This window comes from Corythoichthys intestinalis, chromosome 11, assembly GCF_030265065.1.
Source record: "Corythoichthys intestinalis isolate RoL2023-P3 chromosome 11, ASM3026506v1, whole genome shotgun sequence".
NCBI lineage: Eukaryota > Metazoa > Chordata > Actinopteri > Syngnathiformes > Syngnathidae > Corythoichthys > Corythoichthys intestinalis.
The window spans coordinates 49224165-49243262 of NC_080405.1; the positions used below are offsets into that span (position 1 = coordinate 49224165).

Here is a 19098-nt window from a genome sequence, read left to right on the forward strand (position 1 = left end):
TCCCGTCAGACGTCTTCTGCACTCTGTGTTCGCTCCTCTGCCCCCTGTCTACTCTCTATTAAACCCCCTTTCCCACATTGCTCTCCTTTTCGTGCTAGTGTGTGACATTGTTACATGATGTGTTGACAGACGGCTGCCCGGGCCTGTGCAACAACAACGGGCGCTGCGTCTTGGATCAGAATGTCTGGCACTGCATCTGCCAGCCAGGATGGCGGGGCCTGGGCTGTGACGTCGCCACAGAGACGCTCTGCTCGGACGGCAAGGACAACGAGGGAGGTAGGAAGAATATCAAGTTGAAGCTGGCTGCCTGTGTTGGCCCAGCGTGAAAGGTACAGACGAGGAACGGTTGAATGAATCCAGCAGAAACCTGGCAAATTGGCAGGCATTAATGGTGTGGAACTGGCGTTTATTTGCTTGCGCTTCTTTCCATTTTCATTTGACTTTGGAAAATAAACAGTCAGAAAACAAGGTAAAAATCAATTTAGAAAAGAAGGTATTTTACCCAATCAGAAAAGAAGTATAGCCTCGGTATCCCCCTGAATGAGTTGCACAAAGTCTTTATTATTGAAGTTGCTGCCCACGTGACCTGACCATGGATAAAGCGGAAGATGGATGGACAAAAACCACAAGTCACACAACATGGAAAAACTAGGGCTGTCAAAATTATCGCGTTAACGGGCGGTAATTAATTTTTTAAATTAATCACGTTAAAATATTTGACGCAATTAACGCACATGCCCCGCTCAGATTAAAATGACAGCAGTGTAATGTCCGCTTATTTCTTGTTACCTGTTTTTTGTTGTTTGGCGCCCTCTGCTGGCGCTTGGGTCCAAATGATTTTATGGGTTTGGGGAGTGAGCATGGTGTAATGACATCAACAATGGCGAGCTACTAGTTTATTTTTTGATTGAAAATTTTACAAATTTTAATAAAACGAAAACATTAAGAGGGATTTTAATATAAAATTTCTATAACTTGTACTAACATTTATCTTTTAAGAACTACAAGTTTTTCTATCCATGGATCGCTTTAAAAGAATGTTAATAATGTTAATGCCATCTTGTTGATTTATTGTTATAATAAACAAATACAGTACTTATGTACTGTATGTTTATTGTATGTATCCGTCTTGTGTCTTTTCATTCCAACAATAATTTACAGAAAAATATGGCGTATTTTATAGATGGTTTGAATTGTGATTAATTATGACTAATTAATTTTTAAGCTGTAATTAGCTCGATTAAAAATTTTAATCGTTTGACAGCCCTAGGAAAAACATTTAGAAAAAAAATAAAACCGGTCAAACCAGAGTGGATAACCGACTAAATCGGTAAACAAAATGTCACAAAATATTCAAGAACAGTCAAAAACCCAGTATAACAAAAACAAAACAAAAACCTATGTAAGTACCGTATTTTCCGCACTATAAGGCGCATCGGATTATAAATCGCACCTTTAAAGTGCCTGTGACACGAAAAAGCATGTTTATTTCATAATACACACAGTATTTTATGCTCCTAAATGAAATGGACCGCTTGGATGTGTGTGGAAGCGATCGCTATATTTATTTATTTGTGCGTCTTTTTGGGGTTTCAAAAGGTTCCCATTCACTGGTGGATATTGGCCAAACCCCCCCCCCCCCCCCCCCCACCCGCCGGGCGAGCACTATACTCGGCTTTTGCCCTCTTGGTGTGCCCGGTGTTCTGTCAAATTTTCCACCCGATCAGAAATTGCAACTTTGTGTTAAAAATAGCCCCGAATACAGCGATTACAAAGTAAACACTACAAACGTTCTTTAAATAAAAGACTACTTCCGTTTGATCATGGATGGCATGTAAAAAGCTCTCCTCATACACATTAGCTGCACGTTAGCTGTACAACAACTGCAGCCGCCCTCCTCCACTGTTTACGACTTCGCCGTGTAGTAAAGCATTATTTTGCCTTTCGTGTTACCATTTGACAGCTACACGCTCCTCCGACGTCAGCTGGTTTGTTCAGCGGTCATTGTCCAGCTGCTTCCCCGGCGAGCTCTCCTGTCTGTAGCAGCAGGGGAACGAGCTGTAAATTGCTCTCCGCCGGGCGGTTTGCCGATCGGCAAAGACAATCGACAACCCAGTCGTCCTTTGAAATGATCCGGGCTACTTATGTGTGATTTTCTGCTTCGAAGACTTTGAAACATCACTCGGTTCGGGTTAGCGTGTCGGCTAGCTGTCACGCCTCTCGGTTTGTTTACATTCTCCGAAGCCGGGGAAGGGAAATGACATAAGCCCGATTTAGGTGGCATAAAATATCGTTCGGGAGGTGCGACAGTAAAGGTGGAGTCGACAGTTTTGACCATTATGGAGTAATTTTGCCATGTCGTCTTGAATAAATGCATTTTTATTATTTCATATTCCATTTAGCACAAGACTGTTATTTGTCATGACCATGCCATTTATTTAGCAATTGGGGAAAAATACTTGGATAAAAAGAATATCATGTAAAAATACTGGAGTAGAGAGACTGAAACAATGACATTTTGCGGCTCTCTTCGTCACGTTTTCCTCGTTGTGAATAATTCCCCCTCAATGGGCTGCATACTAAATCAGATGAAATCATGACTCCGCTGACGTCATCCACCTGTTGGGGACGCTAGAGCCCTATAATGGTAGGCGTGGCTAACCAGCAGATTAAAAGACTAATTTCTCGTCATCTGCACTTTGCTAAATTGTTGTATATAGTCGAATCCTCTCAAAATATGATTCCAATTCACATAATAATCCTATTTAAGACTTTTTTTCTCCTGTTGTACGCACTTTAATGGATGTCATATTTTAAAACTTTTTCCATATATAAGGCGCATAGAATAAACGCTACAGTAGAGGCGGGGGTTATTTTATGTATCCATTAGATGGTGCTGCGCTAAAGGGAATGTCAACAAAACAGCAAGGTAAAACATGTAGTGCAACATTCACCCTTTTTCTGTTAGATGGGTTATAATTTTTCCACTGTTTTGCAATGTATGCACTGTATTTGACCAGAGCATGTACAAAGGACAAAAACGCCTATACCTGCTGCTTACATTGAATTATCAAATATAAAACTATCTATTCAAATTTTGAGGGGATTTTTTTTGTCTTTTTGGTCCAAAAATGTTGATTTATAATTAGTCAGTGAAGAAAACAACAGTTTGGACATGAAGTTCAAGGTGTCCTGAAAAAAAGGAACCAAACCAGGCCATATAAAACGCCGTTTTATAAATCCTAGCATGCACCGCGCACTACTTCTTCTTCGGGGGAAAATGGAGTTGGCGGCTTTGTATGTGTGCGTGTATGAATACAAACACGGCAAGCAAGTAAGATTTTGTATAATATGTTGGAGAGTGTTTATTTGTGGTTTTCTTATTATAATGGTGCAATTTTGTAAGCCTGTTTTTGTTTACAAGTTTGTATAAATCTGTCAAAAAAAATAATTAAAAACTGTTGCGGCTTGGGGTGTGACAAAATATCGAAACGATGATATATCGTGATAGGGTTAGGGTTAATATCCCCAAAGGTTATCGATTTGCTTCTGCCAAGAATCGAGATATTGTTTTAAAAAGGTGTCAATGTTTAAAAAAAAAAAAAAAAAAAGGAACCAAAAAGTTGCTACCAAATTCTTCCACCATAATCGTGTCTCAGTTAACTCTAAGGCTGCCAATGACAGTGCTCGACACCCAATCAATTTAGACTGGGAACGTTCGTTGATTCGAAACCAGAGTCCAGTCATTCTGTCTGATTTTTCGGGGCATTTACCGGCCACTTGTTCATTTACAGGTCATTTCCTGTTAGGTTTGAGTCACTGCCTATTCATTTGGGTGATTCCCAGGTCACTTCCTATTCTGTATCTCAAAATAAACAGGAAGTGACCCATAATATACCTCCAAATCAACAGGAAGTAATGCATTGACTGCCACTGACAGCCATAGACGTTCAATCCACTTCAAACGGATTGGACGTCTACTAGTGATAAACTCATTCCAATTCAGAGCCGAAGCTTAATTTTCAGTTTATTAGTGTTTTGTAGAATATCCTAGAATGATTTCCTGACCAATGTATCAATAATCGTTGTATCGCCATATCGTCAGGTCTTTGTATCGCAAATCGTATCGGATCATGAGGTACCAAGAGGTTCCCACTCCTAGTTGCAGCTCAATATTGATTCGTATATAAGGTGCACTGGATTATAAGGCACACTGAGGGCTTTTGAGAAAATTTAAGGCTTTTAGGTGCGCCTTATAGTGCGGAAAATACAGTAAAGAAGGAATTGTGGCTCCAGCCAGCCACTATCCAACAAAACTAACTCATTGGAATTCAGAACAGTCGTTGCACTGGCCATACCAGGCAACAACAACAACCTATTGTTGACCCCACCCTGAGAATGCACTGAGGCATAAATTGAAGGACTCCACACCTTAAAAATGGCTCATGCTCCGAATAAGCCTTTTTGTTTAAAGATAAAACTCCTTCGACAAATACAGATGTGTCACAATGACCTAAATGACTAAGAATATGAACAAAAAAAATTCTCAACGGGTGTTCTGAAACTTGTTCTTCCAAAAACTAACATGTATTTTTTGCTGTCACCATTTCCAAAAAATAAAAATGCAAATGATAACTCTCCGCTCTGGCCTACTTAAGTGCTTTCAAATATTCAGCAACTGTATATTAACGGAGGGGAGTCTCATTGATGCAGCGCTCTGCACATGTCTCACCAAAAGGTTTGGAGGTTACATCTGGTGATTGCTAAATAATTCAAACTATCTGAACTGTCATTTTAAAGGGAAACTCGGACTTAGACTTGTATGCTCTAGAATTTTGCTCAAATATGTTATTAGAAATACACATATTATTGCGATTATTTCAAAAATCCATAATATTTAGTAGAGGCGTGCGAACTTTCCGGTTCTTAGATTATTCGCGATTCGGTCGTGGAAGATTCGAGAACGATTCACAAACATCCAAATTCCGATTATTGAATTATACCAGGTAAAGCGGAACTCAAACACCGTTGGCACGGTCTTTGAGGCGCAATGAGGAACGGACCGAGAGTAAATATCATGTTCAACTCATGCGGCTGGATTAAAAAAAAAAACAATCATACCTGACTGCGGCCGACAGCCGTTACAAACAACGCCCAGTTGCTAGTTGCTACAAACATACGGCTACGGTAGCTATCACATATACAGTATGTGGAACTAGATGCAAAATGACGGACGATAGCGGTGTTAGAACATGTATTAGAGAACTAGATGGGAAATGACACTCGGCCGGCATTAGTAAACAGCCGCCATAAAGCAGTAAACTTCTTTAGAAGGCTCTGTTGTAGCGAACATAATTAACTTTTTATCTAAAATACTCCTAAATTGGCAAAATATTGACTTGAATCTATCTTTAAATGATGAAACAGTTTTAAAACTTTGACATGCCAAAAGTAGACCGAAGGGAAATTATGGAATAAAGGCAGCAATTTTAACAACTTTAGCGGTTGATTCACAACATCAAACGAATTGAATGTAGTTTAAAACTGATGATACAGAATGGGGACTTGAGTATTTTATTTACTATTTTGAACTGTTAACTTGATATTGAACTAGTAGTTCGGTTTAGCCTGAGAGGATTTTTAAACAATTTTGGAACTAATGTACAAAACATTAAAAGTGTGTGTGTGTGTGGGGGGGAATCAATAATCGATTTATAATCGAATCTGAGCCTCTGAATCGTAATCGAATCGTTAGGTGCCCAAAGATTCCGACCTCTAATATTCAGTACATGTTTTGACCTACGAAAGGCGCCATATTTTACACACGCAATGCACGCTGGAGGTGATGACGTGGTTGGGCTGGACTGGGAGAATAGCACAGATAGCTGTGCTAGCTAGCAAGCGAAGCTAGTATGACGACTGGCATGATTTTGTCAAATTTTGCTTCTGGTCAGATTGTTTTGTTGCAGAGCTATGGGATTAGTTCCCAATGTCATACCTGGATCCAATTTCAGCTCATCAGCAGTGTCTTAAAACCGATCCTAGGCGGCTTGCTGAAATACTGACTTGCTGCTATTTTGCAGTTTGAATATCCCTTCATTGCCAATTGCATCATTGCCTTGTTTTTTTGTTTGTCTGCTTTTCGCAAATGCGTGTTTTTTTGTTTTTCTTAGTGTTCAATAAACCCTTTTACGTAATCCCTATGTTATTGTTGTCAGCTGTCTGAAGTGAGCCGTGTTTTCTAATAGCATTGTCAAGCCAGCCGCATTTTCTTTTCAGTTGCGTTTCCCTTTCAGGTTTTACCACACAGACAGACAACGCATGTGGGTTGGGATTGCTTTATAAGGAACTCCCAATGTCATGCAGAAGTATACTCTTGTGGTCTATGCACTTGTCTGTCGCACAGGAAACGTGGGATCGAATCCTGCTGGAGACCTTCATTTAATTGCTTTTGTTGCTCGTTTTGTGAAATATCGAAAATGCTGTCCTGCTTATCTCTTTTCCACTCGGATTCAAATTGGAAGGGCAGAACCGACGACATGTTTATGTAGCTAACGAGTGACACTGTGGAAGTACGGCAGCGCTGCCCTGTGACGTCACCGCCCAGAGTGCATTGCATCGTCAAACACAATAGCGACCTACTAAGTAAACTAATTTTTCAAATTTTATAAAAACAAAAACATTAACTCATTTGCTCCCAAAAACGTATAAATACGTTCTCTTTTTGATTGTTTCAACGTCCCAAAAACGTATTTATACGTTTTTTTTTTTCACAAGAGACATCTCTAGGTTCTGATGCAAGTTCGCTCCAAAGCACAACGCTCAAAATCCATTTTAAAGCGATAAAACAGTAGCGCATTTGGTAAGAAATCATATCGGACCATGAAAGGAAATGAATGAAGAGAAATAGGAAACGGAGGAAGTTAAAAGAAGTAAGAAGCGTGAGAAAATTGTGGAGAGAGATGTAAACACAAGGCACATGCCCCACACAAGTTCCCTAGGTGAATTATGTTATCAGGTAGTGGTCACTACAAAAGAAATATTTTTAAAAAATCTATCTTGATGAAAATTTACCCCATCTGCCGAAACAGCCGCAGCCACAACAGTGTCATCTCTCAGTTCAATAGTTTAGTAATGTGAAAATAAATTGTTACTTTGTTGTTTATGTTATTTTGTAGAAGGAAAACATTATTCAGATGTTTGGGATGTCGCAAAAGCAAAAAATAGCTGTGTTAAAGTCAAAGTTATGTTAGAAATGTATGCTTTTACAAAAAGCTCAATTTCTCTTTTTTTTATCAGAAATTGGAATATTGCTCAAACTAAGCTATTTTCTAATGCTGATATCTAAAGAATGCTGAAAGAAGAGAGTCTAATCTTTGTTTTGCTGGGTTCCTTGGTTATATAGCAAAAGAACAGAATTTTCTGTGGGCCTTGCAAAATCAGACAAAATCCCGTAAAACGGCCGGGAGCGAAGGGGGTTGCTCAAGTGAAAACAAGGGTTTGAATTAGGGCTGTCAAACGATTAAAATTTCTAATCGAGTTAATCACAGCTTAAAAATTAATAGGACAATACATTTGCACTATTGCAGTCTGCTACTTTTCCATTCACCTGTTTTTATTTTGTGTGTTGTTTCATATTGTCAGATTGTATAGTTGTCTATTTTTATATATATTTATTTCTTTTATTTCATTTTTACTGCCACTGAGGTTAGAGAGTCACGCAATTTCAATTCTCTGTCTGTCCTTGCACATGTGGTAGAATTGACAATAAAGCAAACTTTGAACTTTAATCGTAATTAATCGCAATTCAAACCATCCATAAAATATGCCATATTTTTTCTGTAAATTATTGTTGGAATGGAAAGATAAGACACAAGACGGATATATACATTCAACATACTGTACATAAGTACTGTATTTGTTTATTATAACAATGAATCAACAAGATGGCATCAACATTATTAACATTCTGTTAAAGTGATCCATGGATAGAAAGACTTGTAGTTCTTAAAAGATAAATGTTAGTACAAGTTATAGAAATTTATATTAAAACCCCTCTTAATGTTTTCGTTTTAATAAAATTTGTAAAACTTTCAATCAAAAAATAAACTAGTAGCTCGCCATTGTTGATGTCAATAATGGTACTGAAACCCAGAAAATCAGTCACACCCAAGCGCCAGCAGAGGGTGACAAAACACTAAAAAACACAAGTAACAAGTGCACATGACACTCTGTTGTCATTTTAATCTGTTTGAGCGGGGCATGTGCGTTAAATGCGTCAAATATTTTAACGTGATTAATTTAAAAAATTAATTACCTCTCGTTAATGCGATAATTTTGACAGCCCTAGTTTGAATATCAAATTATTATAACTCGTACTAACATTTATGTTTCAAGAACCACAAGTCTTTCTGTCCGTGGTTCCCTATGCCCAGTTTATATCAAAGTTCGCCGCGCGCTGGTCTTTGCCGACGTAATGGAGGTTTCATTGCTCCTTTCTCAGAACTTTCCATTGTAGTGACTGATGCTAGCAAGGCTTACGTTTCCTTTCTGTGGTTTCCCAGACGGTCTGGTGGACTGCATGGACCCGGACTGCTGCGCTCAGATCTCCTGCCAGGGTCAGACGTACTGCAAAGGCTCGCAGGACCCGACTGCTGCCGCCGCTGCCTCACTTGGCCAGAATTCGGCCGGCCATCCCGCCTCCAAGAGCTTCTATGATCGTGTGGCATTCCTAATGGGGCCCAGCGGGAGTCATGTGGTACCGGGGGAGAACCCCTTCAACAGCAGGTAAGCTTTTTTTTTTTTAATCATTAATGTCACAGCTGTGTTTCACACAGTCACAAATGTTGTTTCGTCTAGCTCCGTGTTAAGTGTGCTTGGAGTGTCCTTACAGTTTTTTTTTTTTCCTTATAAATACAAAGTCGCTGCGAAGTGTTAAAAGCATCCCGATGACATGGTCATGTCATCTTCCATTTTTGAAAAGAGGAAGGAAAAAAGACGGCCGTTTAGTGGCAGACAACTGACAAAAGACAGCATCAAGCAAACCAGCAATTCGTGTGCTTTTGCGTTAGAGATTGGTGGGGGGAAACCTATGAAACAAATTAATTTATTAAAAAAAAGTGAAATTATAACTATTAGTTCATATTTTTCTATGTGTTGCGAATTTAAAATTAATCAAATACAGAAATAATCCTTCTAAATTATTTACTCATCCCTGGTTACTTCACACCTCAAACGTCACGCCTTCATTTTCGATAAAAAAAATAAATAAATAAATACAGATGAGTTGTCTGAGCCGATCGCGTACTCTCACTTTCCCTGCCTTTTCCCTCTTTGTTGGTCAGGCAATGCACCGGAGTGGCTTATTAAAGTTAACGATGATTGACAGACAGTTAAGGTTTGATCTTGCCAGAGATGCTTACTTCAAAGCGTCGCATGTGTCAATCATCATTTAGCTTGTTAAACAGTTGCTGTGGCAACTCATTGCGTGTAAGTGAACAGTTTGAGCGGATTTGAGTGGACTCACTCATTGAAGCATTTAACAAAGCCAAGCCATTTATTTTTTACTTTATTGTTGTTTAAAAATAATGTATATCTTTCCAACGCTACTTCTCCCTACTTCGCGGTTTAGCTTATCACTGTGGGTTCTGGTCCCTGTTATCTGCGAAAAACAAGGGATCCCTTTAATTTCAGTTTGTCCTTTTTAATTTTATGTAAAAACTAGGGCTGTCAAAATTATCGCGTTAACGGGCGTTAATTAATTCTTTAAATTAATCACGTTAAAATATTTGACACAATTAACGCATGCACTAAATGACCCGCTCGCACATTGCCTCAACCAGATTACAATGAGGCCGTTTATGGACATTAAGAGTGAAGAGAATGCCACCGGCCGCTTGGGGGCAGCGCCGTTCCATACTCATGTTATTTCTTCTAAACGTGGGAGAATTAGTAGTTGTGAGACATTTATGCTGTATTCACAATGCAATGCAAATTGCTATTTGTGCTCCACACATATTTCGGTAAGTTTTCTTTCTTTTAGTGGCAATTATGTGTATGTTGTTGTATTTTGGGTAAGATATGTACAGATATATGTTATACAGTCAAGGCGAGTGGACACAGGCGTTCTTTGGACCGCGCCGTTTATTAGCATAAGCTTCGGCAACTCCTTCACAACAAACATAAGTATTGTTTAGTGAAAGCACAACAAAAATAATATTCCTATCTCTCCCCAAAAAAAAAAAAATGTTCACAAAAAGAAAAGCACTTCAGTCTATAGGAATGAGGCCCTATTCTGACACAGTTAAACAACAATGGAAAATGAACTGGCATTCCGTATCAAAATAGCTATACAAAATACACGTAAAACTTAGACTTTGGTCACTCTATTTTTATTATTGTTATTTTTATTCTTCTTATTATTATTATATTAACTCTACTTTTGATTGAAAATTTTACAAATTTTATTAAAACGAAAACATGAAGAGGGGTTTTAATATAAAATTACTATAACTTGTAACTATAACAATTATCTTATAAGAACTACAAGTCTTTCTATCCGTGGATCACTTTAACAGAAAGAATGTTAATAATGCCATTTGTGATTTTGCGATTAATTAATTTTTAAGCTGTAATTAACTCGATTAAAAATTGTAATCGTTTGACAGCCCTACTAAAAACATGTCAATTATTTTATATGTATGGTATTTTAATCAAATATTCATTTCTATTTTTCAATTTTTTTCATTTACTAGCAGTATGGCCCGACGTTGCACAGATTTGTGTAACGTGAACGCATTACAACTGAATAGCAGATAAAACATACTTCCCTTTGAGATGCAGCTGTTTGTAGTAATAGTAAAAGGACACCATAAAGGGGTTAATGTGCAAACGCTTTTCCATCATTGTGTACAGTATTGTGGCAAGCAACGCGGAGATGACTGAGAGAGACAGTTTTTATCTTTCTTACTTGCTGTTTTTGTATCCCATACACCGCACTACCACAAAAGACAGCTCTTTTATTGAACGGAAATACCAGAACATAACAACGGCAACCATCACTCTTAGCCATGGCTATAACTACCCATGAATCATTGCGGGCGTAACATATAACAAACAACAGTCACCACAGTATGAATATCCAGCCGAAATGAATCCCTTAGTAATAGTCCGAAAAACCCAGCGTCTTATCGTGGAATACTCAATGCCACAATGTATCATCGCAGCACATTTAACTTCGTACATGAAACCCTGAGGTTTGAGATGCGAATCAGGGATTTTTGATTTTTGAAAATTTCTAATTAGTTTTGAATTAATTTTCCGCACTAAATGGAGGCCTACAGAGATCAAACACTCCAAGAACACTCCCAGAAACATGTACAACTGTGTAAAATTTCATTAAAATCCGCACAGCCCATTTGGAGTCCATAGGGAACGAACACACACACAAAGTTGCATTTATATTGGGGCTGTCAAATTTATCGTGTTAACGGGCAGTAATAAATTTGTTAAATTTATCGCGTTAAAATATTTGACGCAATTAACGCATGCACAGAATAACCCGTTCATGCGTTGCCTCAAACAGTTTACAATGACGCCGTTTTAGCACATTGAGAGCGAAAAGGCAGGGAAATGCGAGTGGACACAGGCGTTCTTTGGACCGCGCCTTTTATTGGCTTAAGCTTTGGCAACTCTTTCAAACAAATATAAGTGTAGTGGCGAACGACGTGGGGAAGCATGAAAGAAGACGATCTTTTTCTTGACACGCATAATTGAACACATCGCAAAACATACTGTATACCATTTGCAGCCACTACTAGCAGTCATGGTTGCCCAAGTTCCCATCATGCATTTGGGCGGAGCAGGAGACGATATTTTTCTTAACAGCTTAATTGAACACAATGCAGAACATACTGTATACAATTTGCAGCCACCACTGACAGTCATGGTTGCCTAAATTCCCATCATGCATTTGGGCGGAACAGTTAAGTCGCTACAGTATCATTTAGTGAAAGCACAACAAAAATAATATTTCTATCTCTCAAAAAAATAATGTTCACAAAAGAAAAGCGCTCAATGCAAAGAGAACTGGCATTCCCAATCAAAATAGCGATGAAAAATACACATAAAACTCAGACTTTGCCCTGGCTAGATCTGTAATTAATTCAAACTCGCCATTGACACCTTGTGGTGTATTTCAATCACAACCTTGCGTAGTTAGACACTGTGGAAGAACGGCAGGGAACCCATATGATGTCCCGGTCGGCGACATCAACAATGGCGAGCTATTAGTTTATTTTTTGTTTGAAAATTTTACATATTTTATTAAACGAAAATTTTAAGAGGGGTTTTAATATAAAATTATTATAACTTGTACTCAAAATGATCTTTTAAGAACTGCTAGTCTTTCTATCTGTGGATCCCTTTAACAGAAATAATGTCAATAATGTTAATGCCATCTTGTGGATTTGTTATAAAAAACAAATACAGTACTTATGAACAATATGTTGAATGTTTATGTCCATATTTTGTCTTATCTTTCCACTCCAACAACAATTTACAGAAAAATATGGCATATTTTAGAGATGGTTTGAATTGCGATTGATTACGATTAATTAATTTTTAAGCTGTGATTAACTCGATTAAAAATTGTAATCGTTTGACAGCCCTAATTTATATATGAATATAGATTTTAAACATGTAACATGCTATTTTTTTTTTTTACAATGAAAATTGATAGATCATGAACTGATCAGCCGATAAACAAACTGCAAACTAATTTGTGGCCTGTAGCTAGTGGCATGAAATGAAGGGTGGCTGTGTTTGATTTTGTGTCATTATAGTGACAAACATTCATCTAAATCAAATTTGTTGCACTGTTGCAATTGGATTTCCCCTTTAAAGATAATTTAAGCTACTCTTCTAACAAGATCAAGTTCGCGTCTGCTTTTTGTTCTTCTTTTTCGATGGAGAGAGTGAGTGATCAGAACATTGGCAAAGTGCACCGAGTTCAGTAAAACGCATTCAGTTTTTACATGCAGTTATAAACTTGATACTTGACGTCAGTCACTTCAATGGCAGGAAATGAATTTAGCACAAGTCAAGTATTGTGTTTGCGTGATGTATCGAACAAGCAATTACACTATTAATCACCATATTAATTAAGGGTGTAACAGTACATGTATTTGTATTAGGGCTGTCAAAATTATCGCGTTAACGGGCGCTCAAACAGATTAAAATGACAGCACAGTGTCATGTGCATTTGTTACTTGTGTTTTTTGTCTCCCTCTGCTGGCGCTTTGGTGCGACTGAATTTATGGGTTGAAGTACAATGAGCATGGTGTAATTATTGACATCAACAATGGCGAGCTACTACTTTATTTTTTGGACAAAAATTTTACAAATTTTATTAAAACGATAACATTGAGAGGGTTTTAATATAAAATTTCTATAACTTGTACTAACATTTATCTTTTAAGAACTACAAGTCTTTCTATCCAATCATCGCTTTAACAGAATGTTAATGTTAATGCCATTTTGTTGATTTATTGTCATAATAAACAAATACAGTACTTATGTACAGTATGTTGAATGTATATATCCGTCTTGTGGCTTATCTTTCCATTCCAACAATATTTACAGAAAAATAGGGCATATTTTAAAGATTTGAATTGCGATTCATTTTTAAGCTGTGATTAACTCGATTAAAAATTATAATCGTTTGACAGCCCTAGTTACATAATAAACATACATTTGCAAAACGAAAATGGCGTGAATTAATTGCTTCACGATGTGGCGAAGACGTTAACCGTGAGAGAGCGGCGTGCAGTTGTTGTGTGGAGCTAACATGCCAGGATGTGTCTGAGGAGAACTTTTCTACATGTCCGTCCATGACGTATTTTTTTTTTCTTTTCTTGAAAGAAAGTTTGTCGTGTTTACTTTGGAACCGCTGCATTCGTGGCCATTTTAACAATAAGCGCATGCGCAAAACCGCATATTTGCAATTTTTGATGGTACTGGTATGGAATTTTTGAAGTACTGTATTTGTTTATTATAGCAATAAATCCACAAAATGGCATTAATGTTAAGAACATTCTTCCTGTTAAAGGGATCCACGGATAGAAAGACTTGTAGTTCTTAAATGACAAATGTTAGTCCAAGTTATACTAATTTTATATTAAAACCCGTCTTAACGTTTTCGTTTTAATAAAATTTGGAAATTTTTCAATCAAAAAATAAACAAGTAGCTCGCCATTGTTAACGTCGTCGAGCGGGACATCACATGGGCTCCCTGCCGTTCTTCCGGAGTGTCTTTAACTACGTAAGGTAGTGATTGAAATACACCACAAGGTGTCAATGGCGAGTTTTAAATTAACTTAGAAATCAAGCCAAATAGTGTGTTTTGTCCCTCGACTGACGCCGTAGTTCCCTGTTTACTGGTCCATCCATTGTAATTTACGTCATTTAAGTGCTGGCTTCACAACGTACGAGACCTCTGATAGTTTCTATATTGTAACTAAATATTGCCATCCCGTGTATTTTTTGGACTAAAAGAAACGTTTGAATAGAATTTGAAAGTCTGAGTAAGTTTTATGTATATTTTGCATAGCTATTTTGATTGGGAATGCCAGTTCTCTTTGCACTGTTGTTTAACTGTTTGAGAATAGGGCCTCATTAATACAGATATGAGCGCTTTTCTTTTAGTGAGCATAATTTTTTTTGAGAGACAATATTTTTGTTATGCTTTCACTAAACGATACTTATGTTTGTTGTGAAGGAGTTGCCGAAGCTTAAGCCAATAAACGGCACGGTCCAATGAACGCCTGTGTCCACTCGCCTTTTGTAATATTCTGATATAAAATTATCCGAGGCACCCTGAAGTGCACGCGGCGCCAATATTTACTCACATGATGCAGGAGTGAGTTACAGTTACGGCCTGCCGAGAGCCGTAAGCTGTGTTAATGTTGAAGCGGAACGTGCTAATAAAGAAACAAAGTACCAGCACGTCGCGTGTGCTATACCTTTGTTAATATAAAGCACAAAACAAGACACCTTTCTCTGCCTCTTAGCTCTCATGTGCGTCATTGTAATCTGTTTGAGGCAATGCATGAGCGGGTCATTCCACGCATGCGTTAAATGCGTCAAATATTTTAACGTGATTAATAAAAAAAAATAATAATAATTACCGCCCATTAACATGATAAATTTGACAGCCCTAGATGTGACTTGTTTATTTAGCACCTTTGGTAACATTGAGAGTCCAACTGAATGTAAAAGATGGCTTATTCACCCCCACAAAAGCTTTGGAAGCAAAATATTATAAGGGTGAAAAATTTGACAGAACAACGGGCCTACTGTCCTCTTTTTTGGAAATAAAAATATGGTCACCCTAGCTAACTTGCGTAGCAAAGTCCGCTAGTATAAATACGATATAATGCTAATGTTTACAACAATTGGCAAACTCGCATACCAAAAGTCTGCTAGCTTAAATGCTATATAATGCAACAATGGCGTACCGCACGCTAAGCGTCACTTCCGCTCATTAATATTCATGACGTTAGCTAATGTTGCTAAGGAGGGGAAAACGGGAGCTTGTCCCTCATAGTAAATGAATGGAAATAGTGAACGAAGGAGATGTTTACAGAGCTAAACCTACCAATTCTGTCCGAAAATGATGTCCCTGGTGCCAAATTCACTGGTAAAGATGTGGAAGAACATACAAATGTTCAGATAAATAGATGGCTTGACTGTCGAGGGCTGAAAAAGAGCTGAGCTGACCTAAGCTTAGCCTAGCCTTAGCTTTTTTATCAACACCTTTTTCTTACGCACCTGACAATGACATTCTCCTGTTTCAACAATCTATCCTTTACCACCATATGCCCTGTCTATCTTATATATGATATCGTCTGGTTGTCTTACATCGCTGACCGTTCTTTTGGGCAATTTACATTGCTATTTTTGTGTAGCGATCGCAAATGCTACTCAGTGACAGCCAATGAACACTTTTAATTTTTTCATTAATAACAAACCTTTATTCTATAATTAATTTACACTTCCCCCCTACTAAAGTTGTTTTTTTTTTTACAAAAGAAAAGGTAACAGTGGCAGTCAGATACCTTTTTTTTTTTCTTTCAGGTCATTCATTGTCAGACAGAAGCAGCATGGCAAAACGCCACGCTAAAAATTATGTAAAAATATAGAAATGGCTTACCTCTTCGCCCTCTGTCAGACCATGGCCCCCAACGAAATGTTGACTGCATATGAAATGTGAATGGCTTCACCTTGCTTGCGTTAAACTGGTCTTTTGAACATCAACGCAAGTTGATTCATTCTTCATTTTTTTTCCTCTCAGTTTTTGGTTTCGGGAAACGTATGAAAAAAACATCCTTCTTACGTCGTAATGTCTGGAGTCGTTTCTACAAGTTCCATAGCAGCATTGTTTGATCGGCCTGTTCTTTTTTGAAAGATTACGGGAGAAAACAAGCAGAAGTAACATGGATTGTATGCGAAGGCATGTCTATGATGACCCACTTCCACGTTACGATGGCGACGTCACGCTCTATAAATGGCATTTGTGCGGTACGCTATAGGCTAACTTGGATAGCAAAAGCCCGCTAGCATAAATGCTATATAATGCTAATGTTTACAACAATTGGCTAACTTGCATAGCAAAAGTCTGCTAGCGTAAATTCTATATAATGCTAATCTTTATCAGACAGTTTCTGGTGTGCGCTAGAAACAATCTGGTGCACACCAGATTTAAATTTATTTTATTTCTGTCGATGTCCCTTTAGGGGCTCAGAGTTGATTTCCCGCAATGGCTTAAATACAAGCTGAGTGCTAATGTCAGGACGACAATGCTAACAAGATGATAGCGCACTGTTTACAGCCACATTAAATCAGTTTGCCCAATTGCTCAAAGCTAAATGCTAAAGCCAGATGGCTTAAAGAAGAAGCTTTTAATGAATAAATGCAGCATTGCAGTGGTGTGATACAGTGACATTTAATTAACTGTACGCTCAACTTCTAACATGCCGGCTTTTCTTTTAGCCGCGAGAAAGTGAAAAGAGAATCTAATGAATATTTTGAGCACGAGCGCTACTACCGCTGCTAGACACCGACATGACAGTAAGCTGAGGACAATGAGGATAAGGATTACCCGCCATCCCAGCGTCCGGGTTATTGCCTGCTTCTATATTTTCAGTAAAGCGAGCTATTTACATAAGGATTACTTGAAACCGTCGCAGGGAATATTCCCCCAGCGTCATTTCATTATTTTTTTTTTCTTCTTCTTCCGTCCACCTCGGGAGAAAATCGGCTTCACTGATTTTGCTAATGAAGTTGCTTTTTCCTTTAACAAGTACGATATCGGTTAGAGTTTTTGTTCTGTGAATTTGAATGAGTTTATCTCTAGTAGACGTCCAATTCATTTGAAGCGGGAGACATGCGTTCATTCGCTGCCAACCCTCCCACTTCAACTGAATTGGACGTCTAGCGCTGTCAATGGCAGCCAATCAGTTAAGCAGTGTCTGACCAAACCATGATGTTGTCATTTATTTTCTGTGCAATATCTATTTAAAGAGCTTTAAAATATTTAAATAGAACGAATCTGTTGACATTCTTCAACGTGAAAAGATTATCATTGCAATTTCTCACTCCGTAGATAGCAAGAATACGATGACCGCAGTAGTAAATGCATACAGATTATTTCCCAACCCCTTCTACAGAGATTTAGTGTACTCATCAAATGCTGGTGGCTTTCGAAAAAGCGTTTGGGAATATGACAACACAATCGTTTGTTTTTACTAAGTCAACACTTGTTTTTAAGCACGGCGGATTGTCATAAGAGGAGCTTGTGTTTGGACAGCTTGGTGCTCCCGACGGCACTGCATTCCCCATTTTTAATCAACGAGAGTATGACAATTCATCAATTTGTGATGTATTGCTGGAGGTGGACTTTTTGAGTCTGACTTTTTGACCTGTTTGAGGCAGTTAGATGCATATAACCTGTCCACACCATAAACCCTAAAGAGCTGTCCAAAGACACCGGATATAGGATTGTAGACCTCTACAAGGCTGGAAAGAATTAGGGGGCAATTTGTTAAGCAGCTTGGGGATATCAGATCCACCTTTGGAGCAATTATTAGAAAATGGAAGAAGCCAAACATGACTGTCATTCTCCCCCGGACTGGAGCTCCATGCAAGATCTACCTCGTAGGGTCCCAATTTGCCTGGTACACCAGACTCACCGCTGTTCCAGCTATTGAGTCTGGCCACCATTCAACGGATACAATTTCCAGGGCGGAGCAAGCCACAGCAAACAGACAGCGGAGTGGACCAATCAGCGACGGGCAGACGTGACGTTAGTTAAACGACGAGGGCAAGACGAGGGACTTGCGCGCGGAAGTAAACATACGAGGAGAGCGGAGTTTATTCAACATGGCTAGCACGAGACAGACTGTTGTCAATGACTCGTGTCGATGTGTTTTTGGTCATTTAAAACTGATTTTACCGTGGATTGGAACATATTCTCGGCTCTCCTGTTAACCATCTGTGTCGTTGTGGAGACGACTTCCGACGCGCAAGAGTGACGTTGCTCGTTAAGAACACGTCACGCAAATAAACAAATCTGATTTGTCGATTGATTTTGTACCTGCTCGAGAGGCCGTTAATGGGCTGGTTCCCAGACTTTTCTCTCAGTGTTTGAAAAATACAGGGAGAACAGTCTGGCCGTGCCAGGCAAAGTCCCAATGATCATAAGAATTGTGAGGAATTAGCCAAGAACTACAAAGAAGGAGCTGGTCAATGACCTGAAAGGAGCTGAGACCACCATTTCCAAGTTTACTGTTGGTAATACACTAAGACGTCATGGTTTCAAATCATGTATGGCATGAAAGGTAGAGGTGTGCAAAATTTCCGATTCTTAGATTATTCGCGATTCGGCCGTGGAAGATTCGAGAACGATTCACAAACATCCAAATTCTGATTATTGAAATATGCCAAGTAAAGCGGAAGTACAACACACTCAGCGCGCCGCGCGGTCTTCGGGACGCAATGAGGAACGAAGCGAGAGTAGCTAAACATCATGCTTCTCATTAC

At 38.6% G+C, this 19098-nt stretch overlaps 1 protein-coding gene across 2 annotated transcripts in view; it reads left to right on the top strand.

Moving 5' to 3' along the window:
• The window catches only part of si:dkey-237h12.3 (teneurin-3), a 649923-nt gene that overhangs the window by 482432 nt on the left and 148393 nt on the right, over window positions 1-19098 (top strand). For both annotated transcript variants that reach the window (XM_057849309.1, XM_057849310.1), the window contains 2 exons: window positions 130-276; window positions 8565-8787. In XM_057849309.1, coding sequence (XP_057705292.1) covers window positions 130-276; window positions 8565-8787 — 370 coding nt within the window. The remainder of the gene's footprint in view (window positions 1-129; window positions 277-8564; window positions 8788-19098) is intronic.